This window comes from Corvus moneduloides, chromosome 11 (genome assembly GCF_009650955.1).
Source record: "Corvus moneduloides isolate bCorMon1 chromosome 11, bCorMon1.pri, whole genome shotgun sequence".
NCBI classification, from domain to species: Eukaryota; Metazoa; Chordata; class Aves; order Passeriformes; family Corvidae; genus Corvus; species Corvus moneduloides.
In genome coordinates, this window is record NC_045486.1 from 5,621,380 (window position 1) to 5,644,105 (window position 22,726).

At 47.5% G+C, this 22,726-nt stretch overlaps 1 protein-coding gene across 4 annotated transcripts in view; it reads left to right on the forward strand.

The window, feature by feature from the left end:
* FRMD4B (FERM domain containing 4B) overlaps positions 1–22,726 on the forward strand; it is a 125,672-nt gene that overhangs the window by 63,292 nt on the left and 39,654 nt on the right. For all 4 annotated transcript variants that reach the window (XM_032120816.1, XM_032120814.1, XM_032120815.1 and 1 more), the window contains exons 2-7: positions 3,387–3,452; positions 4,165–4,259; positions 5,765–5,857; positions 9,060–9,144; positions 20,711–20,767; positions 21,715–21,737. In XM_032120816.1, the coding sequence (XP_031976707.1) occupies positions 3,387–3,452; positions 4,165–4,259; positions 5,765–5,857; positions 9,060–9,144; positions 20,711–20,767; positions 21,715–21,737 (419 nt within the window). The remainder of the gene's footprint in view (positions 1–3,386; positions 3,453–4,164; positions 4,260–5,764; positions 5,858–9,059; positions 9,145–20,710; positions 20,768–21,714; positions 21,738–22,726) is intronic.

Here is a 22,726-nt window from a genome sequence, read left to right on the forward strand (position 1 = left end):
AGGCAAGAGGATGGGACCAGATTACTGGTACCTGTGACTGTGCTGGAGAATCGCTGTGGCATTGCTGTGCCACAGTCATGTCACACCTGCGACTGGACATGGCTGGTAGAAGGGGATTGACACTCCAAAGCTTGTGAGGTGAGCTTGCAGCTGCAATAGCTTCCAAAGCTTTTGGTTCTACCTCCTGTACAGAAAAGGCTTGTGAAATGTGAGTATTCTTGTACATCAGAGCCCTGTCTGCACAGGGAGGCAGCTCAATGTGAGGAGAGAGTTGTCTCCTGGAGATGACCTCTCTGGTGGGCGACATTCCTGATGTAGGATGGGCTTGTGCTTCCCTGTGATAGTAATTTGGAGTTATTTACTTCTGACTGTAAGAGCGGGGTAAGCCAAGTGAAGTGCTCTCTGCCCCATCAGGAATGGGGTGGGGATAACTTGGAGTGAGCTCTTGCACAGCTGCAGGAACCAGGGTGCTGGTGACTGAAACTTTGGGCGTGCAGGAGGAGGACAAGGGCTTGGACTGTCCGGGTTAACACTGCTTTGTTTGGGGATTGGAGCCTACAGGTGCAAAGCTGGTGGTCAGACCAGCAGATTTGTGTTCCTTGCTCAGGCTCTGATGCCACACAGTGAGTATCCTTGCGTCTCATCCTGGGTGGAGAAGGTGTCTTAGGAGGAATGGGCTGGGGGAGTGGAGGGGTGCGAGCAGCTCTTCTCAGAGCTACAGCCACAGGCGTTCCATGGCCCTGGACATTGCTGTCCTGTAGCTTTGTCCGTGTGACGAAGTGTCCCTGTGGTGACATGAGCCCATGGCCACAGAGAGCTCTGGGGATGCAGGTGGGAGCTGCCAGGTCTGTCATAGCAAAGGCATTTCACGGTGCTTTGTCACTGGGCACCTTGGCATCTTCTGCAACTTCTTGACTGAACTTCCCAGTGCTCTGGGAAGTGGACATGTGAATTCTGAGAAAAGATTCCTGGCATCTCAGGTTTTAAATGTTGTCTGTATATCTGTAAATCAGACTTCTAAGCTGTTTCCTTATGTTGTGTCATCAATAAAATCAGGGATAATTATATCTCGCCTATCTTCAGGGGTGTCATGAGGTTTATTTACTTTTGAGGTGCTTTGCAGTTACCTTGGATAGCTGAATTGAAGCACGGATGATGCTTGGTATTTCTTTTATATTTTAATCCATCAAGATACCTTTCTTTCTCCTCCGCATGAGGCTTTGTGGATGTGTTTGCTATAATGAAACCTTTTTTACTTAACAACAGACAACCGAGGCAATTAAAACAGTCAGAAGTGATTAATGTGATTTCACTGGGTGAAAGCTAAAGCAGCTCGCAATTAAATAATGGCAACCCTCGTGCTATCTCAGAGCAACAGATGGGGAATGATTTAAAAACACTATTGGATCAGACACTTCGCAGCAGGGGCAGATTGGTAAGAGTGTGTCAGAGCCAGAAATATGCTCCACCTTGAAGGGTGCGCTGATGAAATGATTAATTGATGGTAACACGCGACTTAGTTATGAGCCTGCCGTGGCAGCACTTCAGCTCTCAGGAACAAATGGACCCGGGAGTGGATCATAATGGATTTAAGGGCTCTGGGTGCCGTGTTTGGACAGCAGATAAATCTCAGGGACTGTGCTGCAAGCTGGAGTTGAGGTGGTGCAGCTTTTCCTCCAGAACCCGAAGGATGAAACGCTGGAAGTGGTAGCTTGCGGGGAGTCCAGGGCATGGGGGATGATGCTCTGCAGGGTGCAGCCCCAAGGGATGCAGGGGTGAGATCGCTGCTGTCTCCGGGGTGGCACAGCCCTGTGCTCTGAACTCCTGCGTGCAAGTTATGCCACTCCTCATCTGGCACTTCTGTACAAATCCATGTTCGTAGCAGTCAGACAAAGGGAAAGGAAGGGATTTCTTTCCTCTAGACTCGCTCTGCAAACGGTCCTTATACCGCTGTTGCTGTTTTGGTGGGCGATGTGATGCTCAGCAGTGCCATGACTTGCTAGTGCTGGGGCACAGATGCTGCAGCCCAGTTTTCCCGGACACTACAGGGAGTTGTGCCTGCAGGCGCTCATCTCTGACCTGCTTGCAGAGCTCCTCAGGAGGGCACTCCCTCTCGGCTTGTGGTCAAAGAGAGCTCAATTAGTTGGAACAATGAAGCTTTGTTGATTTGGGTGCTTGGGGCAGAAGGGCTGGCTGGTGACAGAGGCGCCTGTGTCTCGGCAGCCCTCGCCGTGCAAACGGGGCCGCGCTGGGCAGAGGTGGGAGGTCTCTTCAGTTCTACTGGAATCACGGATAAATCGTGTTTATTTTTAAGTCTTTGCAGGGCTTGGGTGTGCAGCATGCACAGGGGCAGGAGGTGATGAGAGGTGCTGGTGGCACTAGAGCTCAGCGCTGTCCTTGTCCCTGTCCCTGCGGAGCCAGAGGGATGTGAAAGGAGAAACCATTGCGTGTTACTGTTTAATCCCTCTGGGAGCCCCTGTCTAAGCAAACCACCCCCGGCCTCTGCTCACAGCTCACAATTTATAGTCGGCTGGAAGCTTGTGCTGTCAGGAAAGTGAGTTACTTTGAGGCTGGGAGAATAAATATGAAAGCCAGGTTTCCTTCACCAGCTCTCACCCGGAGAGTGTTGCAAAGCTGGTCCTCACTGATGCTGCTGAAAGGCCCAGAATTAGAACAGATATTAAATAATGTAAAAGCTTTCATTGAAATGTATTAGATTTCAAAGGGCAGATATTAAAAGGGCATAATGGGCAGCTATTTCTGAATTGCTCGCCTCTTAAAGAGAGGCAGAGTCTTAGTTTGCAGGAGGTAAATGTGACATGAAATAAGTGGTTCAGATATAGCATCAGAGGTTGCAAAGCTCATCCCATTCTTAATCCCACAGTTCAAGCACCTTCCTGATGTGTGCAGCTCCTATGTAAGAATCCTATGGAGGCAATGACTTCCAATAGCTGTCCAAGGGAAAATGTTAACTTGCTAGTAAAGACTTCATCCTGCAAGGAGGGTTGGCTAGATCTGGGTTTCATGGGTCGCTGGTCATCTGCTTCTCACCAGAGCAAAAGGCTGTGGATGTGGCACTGGCCAGGCTGGCTCATCCTCACATTTAATTCTCACAGCATTTATGGGTTTTTTATCTGATCCTGAGTGCTGATAAGTACCCTTAATTCCAGCTTGAAGCTGACAGGAGCTGAGAGTGCTGAGGCAGCTCCCCAGATCGAGTCCTTGGAGAAGGACTCTCAGCTTGGATATGGAGTCAATTCCCTTATCCATCAAAATCAGACACTTGCTTCACACTGTCCTTGTCCCCAAGCCTCGTGTGCTCTGGTGCAAGCCAGGAAAGCCAGGAATCCCAGCCTCCTGACAGGGCTGTGTTGCTGTCTTTGCAGATGACCGAGGGCCGGCACTGCCAGGTGCATCTCCTCGATGACAGGAACTTGGAGCTGCTGGTTCAGGTACAGACCTCGCTCTTTTGGGGACTGGAAGCCAGTGCCAGATTTCTCTGCTTACTTTCTTTTAGGAGCTGAAGTGGGGATTGAAGTTATACCTCTTACTAGAAAATCTCACAGGAGTAGAATAAGAGTGCTCAGGCATATGTGCTTCTCCTGACATCTGGATTATCTGAAGGGTTTCCCTGTGCATCGTGGGCAAAATGTCTGCACTTCTACATTCAGCTTTTGCTTTCACCAAAATTCATTGAGTATACTAAACACACCCCTTGTGGTGGTGTTTTTTTGTCATTTAGATGGGAAGAAAACCCTGTGGTTTTGAGGATGTTTTATTCCCATAGCAGAACTCAAAGCACGAGATCCTCCACTGCCCAATATTTTCTTAATTGAAAGATCCTTCCTGCTCTAAGTGTGGGAAAGCCTGGGATGCTGCCTTCTACCCCAGAAAGAGGAAAGCAGCACTTAGTCTGGGCCCTTCAGCTTAATGTCATGGATTAAGCACAGAATTGCCTTTCCATGCTCCACAAATCCCACACAGCTCCACAGAGACACCCTGAGTCTGATATGTCACTTCTGGATGGAGTTGTACAACAGGGTTTTAGTACTGCCATGTGTACTCAAATGTCAGTATTTGCACAGAATTTTTTTATTTTATATTAAAAGCTATTTTTTAAAAATAAGCTATTAATATTAAAAACTGTTTTTATTCTTTCAATAGCCCAAACTTTTGTCTCGGGAGTTGCTGGATCTGGTGGCCTCACACTTCAACCTGAAAGAAAAGGAGTATTTTGGGATAACATTTATCGATGATACGTGAGTGTGTTTATTTATTTTAAACAGCTGTGTCATTATTGCAATGTAAAACCTTATCTCTGAAACCGTGGCAGCTTGGCATGATGGAAAAATGACTTTCTTTCAAAGAAGAAAGATTTTCCTACCTTGTGCTGCTTGGCTAGGGAAAGGGGAAGGCACAAAACAGAAACTATTTGGAAAATATCTTCAGGCACAAACCAGAGAATCCTTGTAAAATACTTTCCTGATGATTTCACATTTCATATTTGTCTCACAATGTGAAAAAACTGATTCGGTGATAATTTCCCATGTGAATACCCTCAGCTTTCCTCCTCTGCACTTTTAGTAACAACAAAAATGTTTTGCATTTATTTCCAAAACGAATTGCTCCTACTGCTTTTCACCTGAATCTCAAATGTATTACTGAGCATTTTAACCCCAAATTTCCCGAGCAGAGTGAGCTATGAGGTTAGTTCTGCCCAGGAGCCACTCTCCTCTCGCTGAGCCTGGGCACAGTGCTCTGTCCGGGCTCCGGAGCGCTGTGGGAGATCTGTTCCATGGCACTAACCCAGAGTCAGCTGGGTTAATTGCAATCTCACCTGGTGTTTAGGCTCATCTCTCAGCAGGGCACTGAAATGCTTCCCCACATCTGCTGGGTGCAGGGCCAGCGTCTCCAGAGGAGTTACCTTCAGCTCCCCCAGAAAAGCTGGAGCAGAGGTGCTTAGGGCAGTGGGGACACAGAGTTGTGCACTAATACAGCCCCTAAATAAACCTCTTGTCTAATGGGAATAGCTTCAGTTCCTGCTGCTCTCCGTCGCCGCTTTTTGTGCAGTCCTGGATGGAAGGCTTCCCCTACAAATCCTGTCAGAGCCGTGTTTGGGGCCGCCCTGCTGAGGCACATCCCACGTACAGGTGCAGGACTGGCCCTGGGGACACGCTGGAGTTCATGGAGCTGACAGGAGCCGCTCTCTCTGGGGCCCTGACCCCAGCACCGTGATATTTTTACCAGCCACTCACATCTTGGGCTATCCCTAGAATATTTTTGCCACATCCTTGTCCTTCCACTTGCTGGAAAATACCTTCCCCCAGCTCTTCTGTAAATCCCTTGAGGATACTGTTTGTACTTGGCTTATTTTTTCCGCTAGAGGAGCTGCCATGAAATTCTTCTGGGTGTTTTTGGTTGCTGGCACTGAGTCACAGTGAGGTTTAAACTGCTGCCAGGGGATTATCTGAAAGCTGTTGGCTTCCCCAGAAACTCCAGTGGGATTCCAGTGCCTGCTTTGGTGTGTGCACAGGGCTGGGTGCTCAGAGGGAGTGTGTGGCCTCTGGAGGGCACCCATGGCTCAGCCTTTCAGGGTTAAGGGTTAGGAAATAAAAGGAAGTAATTTGATGAGATGTTTGCCTGCCTTGGAGCTGAGTCTTCAACTTTTTAAAGTAACACTTGGAGTAAATGGGGGCACTGAAGAGAACCAATTTCTGTATTTTCCATCCCAGTTTTTAACCTTCTCCCCAACCTGTTTCCATAGAGGTCAGAGCGTCTGGCTGCAGCTGGATCACCGTGTCCTGGACCATGACTTGCCCAAGAAACCAGGGCCAGCAACTTTGTACTTTGCCGTTAGGTGAGTAATTGTTTCCACCAAGCAAACATTACCACTTGGGTTTATTTATCACCAGGGGGTTTTGTTTAAAATAACTGATTACAGATTTGATAAAGGAAATAAATGTCAAAGCAATGTGTTATTTTTAGAAGGAGATTAGGCCCTGGCTATGTGCTGCTCTCTTTTGTATTTCACTATGAAATAAAGTAGGTTGGAACCTTCTACTTTTTAAACTGTTACTAGGACATTATTCCTAGGGTGGGTTTGGGGTTTTTTTTGTTTAAAACCTTGTATTTTAAATATCTTCTTTGCCTGACTTGTCTTTAAATGTGCTAGCTTGCAATATAGTTTATTTAAACAACCGTACTTACTTTTTTCCTTCTGTTTACCTAAGGGTTGTCTGTACTTTAAAGGGATTGCTGATGGCTGTTTTGCTCACAGCTTAACCAGTCCCCAGGAAAGAATAAAATCCCTGGCAAAATGATGATTTTGGCCAATGTAATTGCGTTACTTTAGGGCTGCTGCTGGCAGAGCTGTGCTGGGTAAGAGCCTGAAAAAACCCCACGTCCTACGAAACAGAGCTGTGCTGGCAGGAAAGATCAAGCATCATATTCTTAATATTGTTGGAGTTTTTGTTTTCCTTGCAGTCTATGAGGGAAAATGAGAGCAGACTGACCTCATTTGCTTTTCAGATCTGGGTAAATTTATGCCTTGTGTGCTTAATTATTTGAAGCACTTCCAAGGCAGAGCCTCTTGTGTAGCTGGGTCAGTCGGCACCGTCGCCTCCCCATGTCCCCCACTGGTCATCAAGGGAATGGGACAAACAAGTGGCACTTTGTTCTGGCTGCATACGTGCTGATGTGTGGTGGTGTTCAGAGCTCCTCTTCCACACTTAAGAAAGAAAAAGTTCCATTTATAAAGGGATGATGCGCTCCTCACTATATTTACAATGTTTGATCAGGATCTGGGAGGTTAAAGCCTATGGCAGCCCAAGAAATCTGTGAAGGCAATCCTATAACTTGAGCATTCTGTTGGTTGGAATTTTTGCTGTTTGCTCATGGTTTTCATTTTGGCCCTCTCTGTTGCAAGATGGTCCTCAAGAGGACAGGTTGTGCAGAGACTTGGGCAAGAGTTAATCTGTGAGGAGTGGGCTTGGCAAGATCAACTTTTAGAAGGGAAATTTTAGCCTCACTGCTCTGGGGTCATGAGATCCAAAACAGGCAACCAAGGAGGTGGACAGTGAGATGCAGAGCAGGAGGTTACAGAAATAATTAACACTACAGAAACTGCCTGCTCCATAGAAAATGCATAATTCCAGCAGAAAAGCCACTTCAAAACCTGCAGTTTCCACTTGCATTACTGGAAATGGAGGAATCTGCAGATTCCTCTTTTTTCTTCATCACTTCTCATCCCTGAGCTTTTGCTGTTCAATAAGGAAACATGATAATCCTTTGAGATTTTAATTATTGCCAGCTGGCATAAACTCAATCCAGCCACAGAGGTTTTTGGACGGTACACTCAGCTGAAGGGCTCTATGATGCAGATTGAGGACTTAGAGAAGTGTCATTTTAGTTTCAAGGAAGCTGACAGCATTGGAAATAGAAGCAGAATGTGCACTTTATGGTGTTCCCGAATGTGCCTGTCGTGCCTTGAACATCCTTATCTCTGGTCCAGTGTTCCCCATCTGTACAGGGGTGATAAGAGGGTACAGCTTGTACCACGGAGGAAATAGAGAATGAGGACACAGCTGGAGCAGGGGGCAGTGCCCCCTGTGCCCCCACCCTAAATCCATAGATCCTATAGTTTCCTGCTTTGTACCAGCAGTGACTGGGAGCTGACTCTCTTCAGAACCAGAACTGTCCTGCTGCTGAGGGTAAGTCAGCCACACCTGACCCTGGCTGAAAGAAACTGGAAGTGCAAATGAGGTCATTAGCTGAGGAAAATCACGTTTCGGTGAAGGTTTTAGCAGGCTGAGGAAGGTTTGCTCTGTGAAGGGCTGGTCTAGCAGCAGGTTAGGAAAGGATGAAGAGTGTGGGTCCTGCCCTCTGCTCTGCATTACTGAAGAGAAACACTCAAGGGTATTTAAAATAAAGTTTAGCAAAGCTGTTGGAAAAAAAATGTATCAGGTGAGATCAAGAGAGGGTGGAAATACCTGTGGCTCATAGAGTTCATGGAGAAAGATGAGTCATGGAAATGTATAACAGCTTTTCAAATGCCTAGGGTCGGCTGCTGGGCTGCCCCTTGGACAGGCTGCATGCCTGTGAAATGGGTAAATTATCTGCAGAGGCGTTCTGGAGAGTGCTTTAAAATTAATTTGATGGAACACGCCATAGGAATGTGAAATATTAAAGCAATTACTATTTAATGTCTCACTTTTCTGAAGTCACAGCATAAACACTGCAGACATTCCTGACACGTGTGGCAGGTCCCAGCTTTACTGCTCCCTACTACGTGCTCCGTGCTGCTGCTGGGGACTTGTTCCAATGTCCTGCAAATCACCTGTGCCAAGATGATCATCAGTACAGTCATTAGGGGATGGAGCTTGAGGCTGTCAGGAGCCTTAAGAGCACCATGGGGCTGTGGGAGAGACTGGCCTGGCTCTGATTGCCCTGTGTTTGTCATCCAGCCCTCCTGCCATCAAGGACAAGGCACTGGGGAGCCCTGGGGTGATCTGCATTGCTGAGGCAGTGGTGGTCCAGGTCTTTGCTTGGCTGCAAAAAAGTTGTGTCTTCTGCCTAGCATTTGGTGGGAGCATCTGGACCTGAAGGAAAGTTAATGGCTCTGATTAACATTTCTGCTCTCCTCCTGGAAGGAAAGTGGTCCTGCAGGGCTGCCAGCAACCCCTGTCCTCCAGCAGAGTGTTGGACTGGCTTCCCCACCTGCAACACATTTGGAATTGCCTTTTCCACTGCTGTGACTTCGCCTGCAGAGGAGGGATGGGCTCTGCTCCTGTAGCGTTCTACAGGGTTTTCATCTCATTTGAAAAGGCATCAGATATCTGGGATCTATTGAACCAGGAGTCCCTGTTCCCTGTGTGCTGTCAGCCTGTGATTTCTGCTTCTTCCCTCCTAATAGGCAGGAAATTAAGTGCAGTAGCTCATAGTTCCTCTGTGCTATTTTATTGCTAGAGAACAAAACACTGAGGAAATAAAATTACTTGGGAGGAAGATGAAACCTATTCAAGAGAGTAACTCATTTTTTTGGTTCTTTTTTTAATTTTCAGGTTCTACATTGAAAGCATTTCCTTTCTCAAGGACAAAACTACAGTAGAGCTGTTTTTTCTGAATGCCAAGTCCTGTGTACACCAGGTAAGACTCGGAGCTTCTGGTGCATCTCTCTTCTATTGCTCCTCTGCCACATACACAGTCCTGCAAACTTAGTAGGAGCTGTGTCTGATTTCCAAAACTAATTGAAGTATTAAGACCTCAGCATGCTATCTCTCCTTGCCTTGAATGCTGATGCTTCATGCAAATGGATAAGGCTGATGATGGGTTCTAGTCCTGCTTTCACAGCCCTGCTGTGTGCTCAGTGCTCTACAGTGAGTCTTAAATACTCAAAAGCTTTCAAGTTACTTGAAATCTGGGTTGTAGCTCCCCAGGTAGGCTCTGCTCAGTGGCACATCCTCCTGCTCTCTGCATAGCAAACACTCAAGGCAAGCATCTCTTTACTGACCTTGAATCAAACTTGTCTTACGAAGAAAAGGCCTATGAGGAAGGTCCTATGTTGTGGATTTGGTCCCTAATTTCTTTATTTCCTGCCTTAATTCAGTGAAGTAGTAAAGTAACAGCAAATAGTAAGAGCAAATCCTATAAAGTAGCAATCACAACCAGTTGTTGGAATACTTTCTGTACTTACTTTCTGGTTGAAAGGCTTCCACTGTTTTCTTAAAATGTTCAAACTGGTAAAATACATGTTTTTAAAAGTCACGTCAGGATGTGGTAATCAAAATCTTAAAAAATAAGGTTGATTTGCTGCAGATACACCTTGGTCTGGAATAAGAGTGGTGTGACAGCCAACTTTGCCATGCCCCTACGTGTAACTGCAATTCAGTGAACTTTACTCTGATGCTTCTCGGATTTTCCAGTTAATGTCAAACTCTGGTGCCTTTTGTTTTCACCCACAGTGCAATCAGTCTAAGAGGGTCACTTGGTTATTACAACCTTTTCTTGGGAAACAATCCTGTATCACTAACTGCTGGTGGAGCTCAGTGTAGCCAGCCAAAGTTTTTACCTTTGATATGCTTCAGATTTTGGAGGATTCTTATTCAGTATCCAGTATTCACTATTTTATGGAAGAATATAGAAAGTGGTTAATGGCAAAGTTGTGACTGTGCTTTGTACAGGAATTCTTTTCTGAAAGAGTGGAGGAAATTGGTGCCTTTTTACAACATGCTAAAGTTTGAAAGATGCTCGAAGAACTTGGGGCCTCACTGGTTATGGTTATTAAAAAGCAAATCTCCATTTGACATACCTGCCACTTAAACTGAAGGGTCTTGGCAACTTGTAGCCATCCTTAAATTGCTCCTTAACTGGAGAAGTTTAACTGGACAGATAGCACAAATAACTTTGGAATTGGAAAATGGGTCTGGTTTTGGGATGGAATGTAGAAAATGCCACTGCTATTGAAACAAGCCCTAGTCAATATTAAAACATTTGGGTTTCTCTATATGTGTTTATGTGTATGTATAAAGCATAACAGAAAGCAAAGGAGAAGAGAAGCATAAAAAAGTTGCAAAAAAAAAAAAAGTTTGAAGGCAGGCGGGGTCTTTTTTTACCCTATGGCTTGCAAGGTGTGTGCTCTAATTGTAGGAACCCAAAGTGTGGCTTCCCCATTCCTGCAAGCAAAACTGCCACAAGCAGAGGGTTTCTGTTGTGTTCAGTTTCTGTGGGCAGCAGAGGGATGAGGATGAGCAGCATCACCTCCTCCTGAGAGAAGGATCTATGGGAAGCACCAGGTGATTCAGCATGTACCGAAAGCTGGGGAGTCCTGGCTCTGCCTGCAGCCCTCTCTGTCCTGGCAGCTTCACAGCCCAGCTCATGCCTGTGGCTCCTTCAGCAGGAGCCAGTTCATCTACTCTCAAGTAGCTTTTAACCTTCCAATTAACTCTTGTAAAAATATTCTGTCCTACGTGACAAACTTAGGGTCAGTCTCTCGGTTTCAAGTAGTCGTGAAGGGCACATGGGGCCAACCCTCGTCTGTAAGCCCATGGGATATGGACAGGAAGATGCACAAAGGCCCCTCAGATGTGCTTCCACAGCCTGTCCTCTCCCATGGTGCTGCTGGCACAGTTGTGGGCCAGGGAAGGAGCCATGGGATGAGCAATGTCTGAATAGGAGCAGATCCCCAGCTCCATGAGGCAAGTGGCTGATGCTCACTGATGACAGCCAGGAATGTTCCCTGACATTTCTCAGTCATTAATCCAGCTTCAGGAGGTTAGACCTGCCTCAGCTTGGCTTTTTTGCCTTTCCTTTTTTTTTTTTTTTTTTTTTTTTTTCCCATTTCTTTCCTTTCCTTGCTGCATTCATGGAGTAAGGAAACCCCAGTGTGTCAAAAAGCAGCAACCCAGACCCAGCCCATGTGCTCAGGAGAGCTCCCCAGTGCACAGGCAGTGCCAGAGGATGCCCTGCCAGGGCAATATCCTAACATGGATCTCTGCATGAAGCCTCTGCTCTGTGTGGGTCAGAAATATGGTTCAGGATAAATGCTGCAATACCTGGGGTGTGCTAAGACCTGTGTGGATAGGATTGCTTAAAAGTCAGTCATGGTTTTTTGCTTTCACAAAGGTGTTTCCAAAGTTTTCACTGTAGCCCTTCCCCATAGGGGAAACCCAAATCCAGGATGGTGGAAATGCCTGATGCTTGAGTGCTCTTGTGACATTCCTGAGCCTGGCATGTGTTGACAGCACAGCAGTGTGTGGGTACCTGTGCTCCCATGGCTGCTATGCTTTCTGAGCAGAGGGGGAGAGGCTGATGCTGCCCTGCCTGTGACATGGGCATGCCAGTGCTCCTGCTGGCATGTGGGACACACCAGGAGAGCAAGACAAAGGCTTGGGTGAGCACAGCCAGCACAATGGCAAAGCTCTGTGCCAGTCCTTCCTGTAGAGGGGATTTATCCTGGGCTTACAAGGTTCAGAGGCTGCATCAGAAATATATTTACAGTATTTTCGAGATATCTGTGTGTGAAATCCTGTTAGTGGCTGTATCTAATCGAAGAGAATGGAATCCCCCTAAGGAAGTCCAGCACCTCTGGTGTCAGGCTGGAGCTGCTGGGCAATGTGTGCTGGCCATTTTTCCGCAGATGAATAAAAAATTAGAGTAAATAATAAAGCATATTAACTATATTCTTAGTTATATAATATATTACAAAATATGATTATGAGTAATAACTAATGGAATCAAAACCTGCATGACAGCTCTGAAGAGAGTGAAGGCTTGCTTGGTGCTCTGCAGTACACAGCCATGATTCTCTTCCTCACCTTCCAACCCCACATTCCTTCTTGCAAATAACTGCTCCTTGCTGCAAATCAGGTACTGCTTTACCCTGCCAGGACTTGGAGGAATCTGGGGTTTGTGCATTTTGCAATCTCTGTAGACATTTTGGCAAGGAGGGGACGAGATAGACAATAAAATCTCAGCTGCCAAAAATTTATTTCTTTCTACTCCCCACCCACTCCCCCACCTCTGTGCTCGTCTGTGCAGTCAAATCTCCTTTGTGCCTCTGGGAAGTTTGCTGGCACATGCCAGATTCGTGCATCCTGTGTGACCTGTGCTGTTCTCTGTGCAGTCTCCTCTGCCTGTGAGCAGCTGGGGAGCCAGGGGAGACCCCTCTGCCTGAAGCACAAGAGGGCTGAGACCTCATTTTTACATTTGTGAAGCCTCCTTTGCATGTGAACAGATCACAACATTTGCTGTTGCAGAGTGCCCAATGCCCCCTCACTGCACAAACCTTGGCATCCAGCTGAGACAGCAAATGCTGCCAGAGCTCTCACCCTGCCCTCCTTTCATGTCAAGCTGCCTATTTGCCCCCTGGTCTGGTGCTGCAGTCCCCAGGCCCTGTCAGTCCTGTGTGGTCCCAGCAGCTGCCTGGCTCCTGCTCATCCATGCTCTTGGAGCTTGGAAAAGCCACATCCATTGCCAGGAACAGCTTGGACCACTGAGCAGGAGGTGGGAGCTGGTGATAATTATATATCCAGGTCTGTGGAAGTGCCTCCCAGTAACTTGGTTAAAAACTCGTTTATCCACATGTATTTTGGGAGAATGCAAAGGCTGGAAGTGCTTTGTGTATATCTGGGCTCTCGTTCTCTTATGTGCCTCTCTTTTCCAAGGCTTTGAGTGAGTATCGCTGCCTGAAAACCTTCAGTGGTGACAACTTCAATTTAAAAGCGTTCTCTCCTGTCATTGACTTCAAGAAGCTGGGTTAAGATTTACAGCTGTCTGAAACCTACTGTACAGCTGGAATTTGAGAGTGGAAGCCTGGTGCTTGGTTCCAGGTGAAACGGGTATCTCAGAATGGATGTGTTTGCACAGGGAGCTCTGTAACGTGTTCAGTGTGTTATTGCACAGCCCATGACCATAGCTCAGATATTTTTAGGGAGGCGGGTCAGAACTGGTCACGCACATGCTGATGATAAATTTGGAAAGATAAATTAGTCTTTTCTTCTTTTGAAGCAGCCAAGTTTGGAAAAATAACACCCTACTTGGCTAGCAAAGCACTGTCAAATTTATTATGCATTAGGGCTAACCTCTATATACCTCTGCAGCCATAAGGTTGAGTCTTTGCCAGGCCTTAAAACATGCTCTGTAAATGAAGATCTTGGTCAAGTTGGCTGTGTTCCCTTTTTCCTCTGTGTCTCTGGGTGGGTTTATTTAATTTCCCATTTGTTTCAAGGACTTGTAAGAATTGCTTTAAAAAAAGAAGAAAAAAAGAGAAAAGTTAAAGGAAATGTAAGTTTTCAGAGGAGTCTGTAACTGTGATAGCTCCATGAACAGCAATGCTTGTGAGCACTTGGCAGCCTGAAGATCAGTGCTTACCAAGAAGAGCTGTTGAAACAGACCCCTGGTGTGAGCATGAAGTCTGGTGGGTTTCCAGCTCATGAAGAGCAAAGTGGTCATGTATCAGAGAGTTCTCAAAAGTTTTATAATGGATATTTCCTAATTCTCCCCATCTCAAGGGAGAGGGGAATGTTCCCATGTAGCCTTGTAACACGGTGTAGTCTGATCCTAGCCAAGGCTATTAAATACCCTCTGTCCATTGCCTGAATTGGCTGTTCTGCTCCCAAAGACAGCACATGGAAAGCCCAGGTTGAGGTCCAGCAGGACCAGTTGGCCTTTTGCTCCTCCAGGGCTGCTCTCTCCTGTGGATTCTGCCATGGCAGCCACCCCCATGGCCCAGCCTCCAGAGCAGTGTGTCAGCAGATGAGGAGGATGGAGCGAGGTTGTGCCTGTGAACAAAATGTGACAGCAGGAGGAGGCAGAACCCCACGCTGATGTAAACTGGCAGATCCCCATGGGGCCCCCCACTCGTTACCCTAGGAGACCTCACATGGTTCTGTGCTGGTGGCTTTGGGGAGGGACTTGGCCAGGGTGTGGGTTTAGTGCAGGGCCTCCTCTGAGAGTGCTGAGGTCGATCCAAGGCTGCCTGCTGTAAAGGGTGATGGTGCCCCAGGGACCTGTGAGGCTCTTGAGGAGCTGCAGGTTGTGTTCCAGCTGGGCTGGCCCATTGCATATGAAGATTCAATTGATTTGCAGCCAGAGTTTTGTACCTCACAGCTCTTGATGTATTCACCTCCTCCTGAACTAACGACAGGGTTAATTGCCATGAAGAGTCCTGCACCTTTGATCTCCTGGCCACAGAGCAAAGATGCTGCGACAGCTCAGCCTGTTCAGTTGTTGTGTGTGTTGGATATCTCACCGTGATGCTGGGGCAGGAAAGCGAAAGGCTGTGATTACATGTTAAGGTTAATGACACTTGCTATGTACCCTGGCTTGCAAACAGGGAAGTCTATGTCTTTCCCCCATTCTCTGCTTTTACTCTTATATTAATGAATAAAAAGCGACAGTAAACGTGTTCCTGTTGCACTGTGAGTCTCCAAGTAGCTGCTCCTGTCCCTGGAGTTTCATCTAAGTGTTGGCTGAGGCACAAAAGGCAAAGAGAGATGGATGAGAGTGGCTGGCAGAGACAGCAAAATAAAGGGTGTAACAGGGAAACCTGAAGCTGTTCCTCACCACGAGGCACTAACAGCTTTTATTTTTGGGCTGGGTTGGCCTGAGCCCCTGAGGTGGGAAGCAGCAGGTCTGGCCAGCAGGGAGCTGTGTTGGTCTCTGCACATGCACTGAGCTGTGTTTGGTCTCAGGCTGTGTTGCCTTACGTGGTTTGAAGGGCTGTGGGGTTCCATGCATGAAGTGAAAGACATCATGGACCATCTAAACGCGGTGTGAGGCCTCCTGAGCCACCCAGGCTGCAGGGCCCCGTGGGGGAAATGCAGCACCAGTGGAAATCTGAAGTGTTCCTCTGAGGAAGGTCAGGAGGAACAGACTGCCATTTGCTCCTTAAAAAGCTTGTATTCTGCTGCTTTTGTGCTTTGCTTTACCTCCCTGAGGTGTTGGAGTCACTTGCTTTGCTGTGCTTCTTCTCAGCTCAGAGTTTCTGTCCTTGGGAAGTGAGTCCCAGTTAAGGTGCTCAGCAAAGCTTGGCACATCTGATGCAGAAGGGAGTGGGATGGTGCCTCCAGTGCATTGCAGGGCAGTGTGAACAGCAGGTGACTCCACCAGGACTGAGACGTAGGTGTGAATGCTGGTAATTGGGACAGGCAATTTAATGCTGGAGGTTATCCATGTGCTGCCAGTGTTTGTCTCTGTGCAGTAATTAATTACCCAGCACAGCCACTCCGACAGGGCGAGTGACAGGATCTGCCTGACCTAGTTCCTCCTGCACAGCTTGTGTGGTGTAACAGGTTGTGGCCAACACCCACTGCCCTCCCTAAACTGCCAAAAAAAGCCTTAAACACTGAAAAGCTGCTAGGCTTTCTGCACTGCTGGGACCTGCCAGCCCATCCTCTGGCTGCCAGGACACACAGCAGGGATGCTGCATCCCTGGTGGGAAGTCACCATGGTGCTGGATAAGGGCACAGGGGCGCTGGCACTGCTTTGTTCACTTGTGCTGGGTCCACACCCAGCTAATTGCCTGCTTCAGTTTGAACATCTTGAAGACGTTTGGGTCCTTTCTTTCCCTCTGACTAATTGCACCCTTCTTTCAGCTTTTTTAAACACCTTTCGGTAACCACTGGTAATTATATTCAATATTGTGGCTGTCTTGAGGCTATTCAATCATAGTGTGTGCATTTTTGGGGGTGTCTTTGGCTCATAAAAATTTTAAGGAATTGGTTTGAGGGAACAGGTGTGTTGGTATCTGAATTCTCAAATCTTCAGGTGAAATGTTTTTGTTGTCAGTCTTTAACCTCTGGAGGTTATGTGTGTTTTGAACAAACCATGTCCGCTTTTACTTCTTGCTCTGGCTCTAAAGAGTTAAACATGACAGTTCCTGTGTGTTGCTTATTTTTTTAAACCTGCTTTAATCTGAGTTTGCAGCCTAAAGATTTGCTTAACACAGTTAATGCTCATCTGACTATCACCACTCTTGATCTGAGTTTTCATGAGGATTTCAGACTTGTATCTCTATGGCAGTAAATTCTAGTGTTGTTGCTGTGTCTAATGAGGGTTCACTGCTCCATTCACAACCGAGCTTGTGATTTTTATCACATTCTAAGTCTATGTCTGTGCAGCAAAAGACTTGAGCTGCTGTCTGAACTGGGGGCTAAACTCTGCCCATGGGCACTGAAGGTTGAGTTGGTCTTTACCAGATGCTGAGATAGTGACCTACTCCTGCTCTGCAGTAATCGTCAACCAGTTTGGACACCTGCTGTAGCCTTTTATTACTCTGATGTGTATCAGGATGACAAAAGCCACCACCTGAATCCACTGGACCAAGTGCAGGGTTTAGATAGCCAGTGGTCTTTTGGCTGAATCAGTCTCACTGGTTAAAATGATTGGTCCCTGTGCAAACTCTAATTTAAAAATATCAGTTTCATCCCCTCCCTGGAGCTGCAGTCACTAGTCTGTTTGAACTCATTTACATCTCAAATGCAGAAGACTCAGATTCCATTATCTGAATGACATACATCTACTTAACCTCGTGCTAGTGACCCTGTTCCCACTTGGGATAAATCTAGGAAAACCTTCCATCTTCATCTTCAGCACGTGGCTGTGGGAACACTGGCTGCCCTGGCTCTCAGGGCCCCCCACTTGCTCACTGAAGTCTCTGCTTGAATTACCCTGGCGATGGCAGGCATTGCAAATTAATCTTCTTACAGTCATTTTCCTCATCTGTTTTTGAAATCTGACCTTGCTGATAAAGCAATCCTGAAACAGAAACCCCCGTCTTCCAACCTCCAGGCTGAAGGATGATCATAAAATCAAAATATTGCCTGAGTGAGTGGGGAGAGTCATGGTCCTGCACTCCAGAGTGACACATATCACTGTCTGGATTTGTGTCAAGTCAAGGCCTGTCCAAACTCCATGACAGCCCAGGGCAGAGCTGGATTACATTACAGCAATGGCCAGTTGGGAAGCCAGATGGCAAATAATGTTATATTATGATGAAAAATACTTCCAGGCTCAGAGAGAATTGTCCAAGACACTGTCACTTGGAGAGCATTAGTCTGTCAAATACAGGCTGAGCTGGGCTTTGGCATCCTTTGCTGCAAATCCTGGCTTGCTACTTAGCTACTGCAGGTCTTCAAGGCAGTCTCTTCACTCCCTTGCATCTTTTTTTCTGTGATTTTAGTCCCTTTAAAGGGTGGGTTGTTCTTTTGGTTGGTTGGGTTTTTTTGTTTTTTTCCTGAGCCTTGCTTAGAGTGGCCCCACTCTCCTGCCACTGTTGCTGTGTGGTGATACAGGATAATAACTAGGGCTGGTCTATCCTGTTCTGAGGTTTGCAGCAGCTGGAGAGACACGGTGGCAGCCCTGCTCCTGGGGTGACCTGTTTGTCCCCTTTGCTTGGCCAAGACACCTGCAACGTCTTCGAGAGGTCAGGTTAGGGAGGACTCTCTTACTTACCTGTTCACTTCTTTACAGCTTCTAAGCAAATGCGTTTGAAGCTGAAGGCACTGGCACATCAAATCCCTCTTTCTGAAAGCAAAGACTGAAACTTCATCACCTAGAGAAGCCAGTCCTCCTCCATGCTCTCTTTGGTCTCCTAAAACCCTAAATGAAGTGGTTTGTGGGATCCCTGTTAACACTTGTGGCCATGCCATAGCAGCCAGTAAAGTGACCATAGTGTCTAAAGGCCAGTGTCTAGGAAAAAGCAAATAAACAGAGAAGAGCAGCCTCGTAATTACTATTGCTAATTAGCTAATGGCTGTGAGGTGCTTTGAAGATGAAAAGTGAGGAGGTGCTTGGCTATTAAGTCCCAAACACCCCTGTAAGGCCAGCAGCAGCTCTTGCTGTGGGTCAGCAGAGACTCTGCTGCAGCAGCTCATCGAGTTATCTCGATGCTTACTAAGCTTATCTGGGAGCCAGCAATAAATCGAGAGGGCTTTGGAGAGTTAAATCTCCTCGTTTCTTGTAGGCTTAAAAGGCAATGAGCCGCATGTAGCTGATTCCGCCTTGGGGCAGGGAGATGGTCTTGATGAGCTTTTAAGGCCCCTTCTGGCCCTGTTTTCTCCGATTTTGTGATCCAGGGACAGCTTTGCCGAGCCAGATCTCACCTTTCCTGCTGAGCTGAGGTTCTCTGTGATGGCATTTTCCCATGTCTGGGTTCTCTGCCTGCTGGCGCAGGACAGCGTGGTGCAGGGGTGACCTGATCTCCCGTAATCCTCTCACCACCACAGCTGCCCTCAGAGGCTGCTTGGGAAGATGCAATCTAAGCTTTCAAAAAGCCAGCTCAGATGTGCATGACAAAGACTAACCTGATACAGACCTGGAAGTAACAAAGTGCCTGAAAATGGCACCTATGTGAAGAGCTTCTGGGCTTCAATCTTGCCTCTTTTCTTAAGCATCAACATGAAAGAGATCTGAAGGAAGGATGAACTTCAAGCTGTTTTTTTTCTCTTAACTTGTGATGCGCCCCTCCTCTCCTTCTAATAAAATATGTCTGGGAATTCTTTGGAGGCTACTCTGCATAGCTGTTGCCACACCTGTTGGGAAGGGGAAATTCCTCTTGGTCTGCCTGTCAGAGAAGCCTGGGGGAGTGCTGTTGCCAGAATGTTTTATTGACAAAGCTGGCAAAAAAACTTCCTTTCCATGAAAATTGAATTATTTGTTTGTTCACTTTTGAATTTAGGCTCTGTGGGCCAGACCTGCAGCTGTGGTAAATTAGCTCAGCTCCAGATGTGCCCTAATATATTTCTAGATGTCATTTCCCTGTATCTGTATGTAATTCTGTAGATCTTCCTGCTGCCCTGGTTTTGGCATTATTTCAGCTTTCGGTCTGCTTTGTCTCCTCATTCAGCCAACACATCCTGGGGACTAAGGATGTATTGGAATCTCAGTGACAGGAGGCAGGCATCATGTCCACTATCTCCATTTGCAGAAGGTCAATAAGAAAAATTTGTGTTCCTGGGCTGCTTCATAGGCTCAGTTTTGTGCTTTACCCACTGTTTGCAGGATGCAGGAGAAGTAAAGGCTGCAACTGTCAGTACATCGCCTTTACTCTTTCAGTGTCTCTGCTGGTCCCAGAGTAGAACCAAGGCCAGGGGTTTTCCTGGTTGAAAGTTTGCACTTAAGCTTGTAAGCAGGGGGAAAAAAACGGGATCCTTGTGTAGTTTTGATGCTTTGGCACCTGTGGAGTTTCTGAGTACCCAGTGGTGGTAGGACAGGGCAGCTTTTGGAGTGGGCTCAAGGCACAAGAGATTTCCAGCATGGGGTCTGTGCAGTTTTTCTGAACAGTTCTTCCAAGTCCACAGGAGTTCTAGAGCACTGTAGGATGCAGACTTAGCAGGACAAAGGACTCAGTTATGCTGTCTTTGTGATTAATCAGTATGACTGCTTTAGCATCAGAGGGCTGTGTACCACCATCACAACAAAGAGTGAACGGTCCTAAAATTATAAGCAATAAAACTCTTTACCAAGAGATGATGTAGTTTCATGGTCTTCTCTTGGCTGGGACACGGCTATCCCAGTGGATAGATGCACTCAAGCTCAGCTTCTGTGCTTTGGAGAGCACTGAGATGGGAAATACCTTTTCTTCTAGATTGAGTCAGGGGTTTAGATCTTGTCAAATACTGATACTTGTTGAGCTGATATGTGCTCCTGGGTGCCATCCAACCATGTATCTGCCATGCCCCATCCCTGCAAGAGTTGAATGTCAGGTTAGACAGAGCTTGGAGTAACCTGGTCTGGTGGAAGCTGTCCCTGCCCAGGGCAGGGGGCTTGGAACCAGATGGTTGTTATGGTCCCAAACCCAACCGCTCTATGATTCCAACCCAAACCAGTCTCTGATTCTGTGACCTGTGAACCTTGCCCCGAGAAGGGTGTGTGCTTCGAGCCATTAAAAACCCTTCGTTGCTGCACGGCAAGGGCTGGCAGCGTGCGGGACCGTGTCCTGGTGAGCCCGGGTGCAGTCACACGGAGCAGCATCCCGTGAAACGCAGTAACAGCGAGATTTGTAAAGAAAGCAGGCGGAGGGCAGGGCTCGGGGTGGGAGGACGGGCCGTGCGGCCGGGCTGTGTGGCGGTGGGCGCGGTGGCAGCGGGGGGACACGGGGCGGGGAGCGCCGGTCTGGCAGCGAGAGCCGGCGCCGCCTCCCCGCTGCCCCCTCCCCGCCTTCCCCGCGGCCGGGCCGGGCGCGCCCGCTCACGCTCTGCTCTCTCCGGCACAGGGGCAGATCGAAGTGGACAGCGAGACCGTCTTCAAGTTGGCCGCCCTGGTGCTCCAGGTGAGTGTCTCTTCCCGGCTCGGTTTGGCTCAGCACATTCCCCTTCCTGGAGTTTTTTCCCCACTCTGTACGGACAAGCCCCCGCAGGGTTGTTGCTGGTTTCCGCGGCTGGGGAGTGGAGGGGAAGCTGGAACGTATAGGAGTTACTTTCCTCATAGGCGAGTAAGACAAATATTTATTTGAGGAGTTTTAAATTGAAAGAATAAAACCTCATCAAGGGAAGTGATTTATCTGGGCAGGTTTCCATTCAATTTATCACTTACCCTAATTTAAATACATTCCAGAGATATGGGAAGAAAAGTGTAAATATTGCAGCTAAATCAGCTATATTATGCCTGTGAATCTTCTTTTCAGAGCATATGGTTTTGATACCTCTGTTATGTTGAAATATACAGTGTCAGTTTTTCCCTCTCATTAATCTAGTTTTGTTGTACTGAGACTTAAACTCCAGTTATTTGCCGCTTTCTATGAAATAAAATTGTGCCTTTAAAACATTGGGGGTTTTCCCCTGTTGCGCTGTCAATGACAAGGTGCCCCAGCAAAGCTGCAGCAGCTTGATCTGCCTGAACCGTTGTTTTCATCTCGAGTGAGCACAATTCCTCCCAACTGCTGACTGTACAGCCAACTTTTGCCTGGATGAGAGAGGAAGGAGAATTGTATTTCACTTCTTGTGCAGTAAAAGCGACATTTGATTTGTGATGTGAAATTCATCCCCATTTTGGAAGCAGTTGTATTTATGCTGTAGGTGGATTATCTACAGCTGGGAGCATGAGGGGCCAAGTTCAGCTCTCGAGCACATGCAGGCAGGCTCCGTGTTTTGCAGGGAGTGTGGCGGGGGTCAGGATCTGCCCGCAGAGCTGTGGGAGTGGGGAAGTGAACAATGCTGGGAAAATCGAGGGCTTCTGAAGAGATCATGTTTTAATTCTGTCACTGTTTTTCAATTGTAGGAAGCCAAAGGGGACTATTCCAGGTAATAACATTTTCCTTTCTAATACTGGTGTGCTTGATGGATGTGTTTTTCTGTGTTGGCATTGTATTGCAAACAATCACAAATGGGGGTAAAGTCCAGCTGCGAGCAGTGCCCAAAGAGAGTGAAATGTGCTGCTGGGCTGGATAAAATCTGAGTCTGCAGGGTGAGTAATGCCTTTTGTGAGCAAACTCTGAGTCAAAACAGTGTTTCAGGCTACCACGCTTTGCTCCCCTCCCAAATGTGGGTGCCAAAGTGGGAGAAGGGGAAAGCTCCCACACTTCCTGCCAGAAAGCCTGTGCTTTGCCAAACTTTTGCCAAGAAAACTTGCCTGTGCTCCTGCAGAACTGTGTTTGGGTCCATGTGGGTGACCTTGCCCACAGCCGTGCCCGTGCAGTGGCAGCACGGGCAGGGATGTGGGGCTGTCAGCTGCCTCGGGGATCAATGAGCCGTGTTCTCCTGCAGCTGCCCCAGGGCCTCTCCCTCCCCGCACTTGACCCAGCAGTTGTGTTGTGGCTGATGAGGGACCCCCTTGCTCCGCTTGAGCTGTTTAAAGCTGCATCATCAGGTTGGGCTTCCCCTTGAAGGTGCATCTTACCCAGCTCTGATTGTGATAAGGGGCTGTGGGGAGCAGGTGGGGTCACACTCGCTCCTGCTGGAGCCAGGGGGAAAGACCTTCCATTCGAAAGAGCTCACCAAGCAAATAGAAGTTCAGAAGATTGGCTTTGGTCATGTTAATATTTTACTACTTGCTGAGTTTCCATATGGGAGGAGAGGTGTGTTTTACACTTTAGCTACAACAGCTTTGGAGAGCGCTCAGTACAGACCTGTCTGCCCAAACGCAGAGAGCAAGTCACGTTTGACTGCCAAAGTGACTCTGCTTTCCGTTCCAGGGGGCAGTTGTCAAGTCAATGCCAATGCCCTAGACCCCTTCCCTTCAAACGCCTGTCCATTCTCTGCTGAAGGACACGCTCTGTGAAGTCCATCAAAGT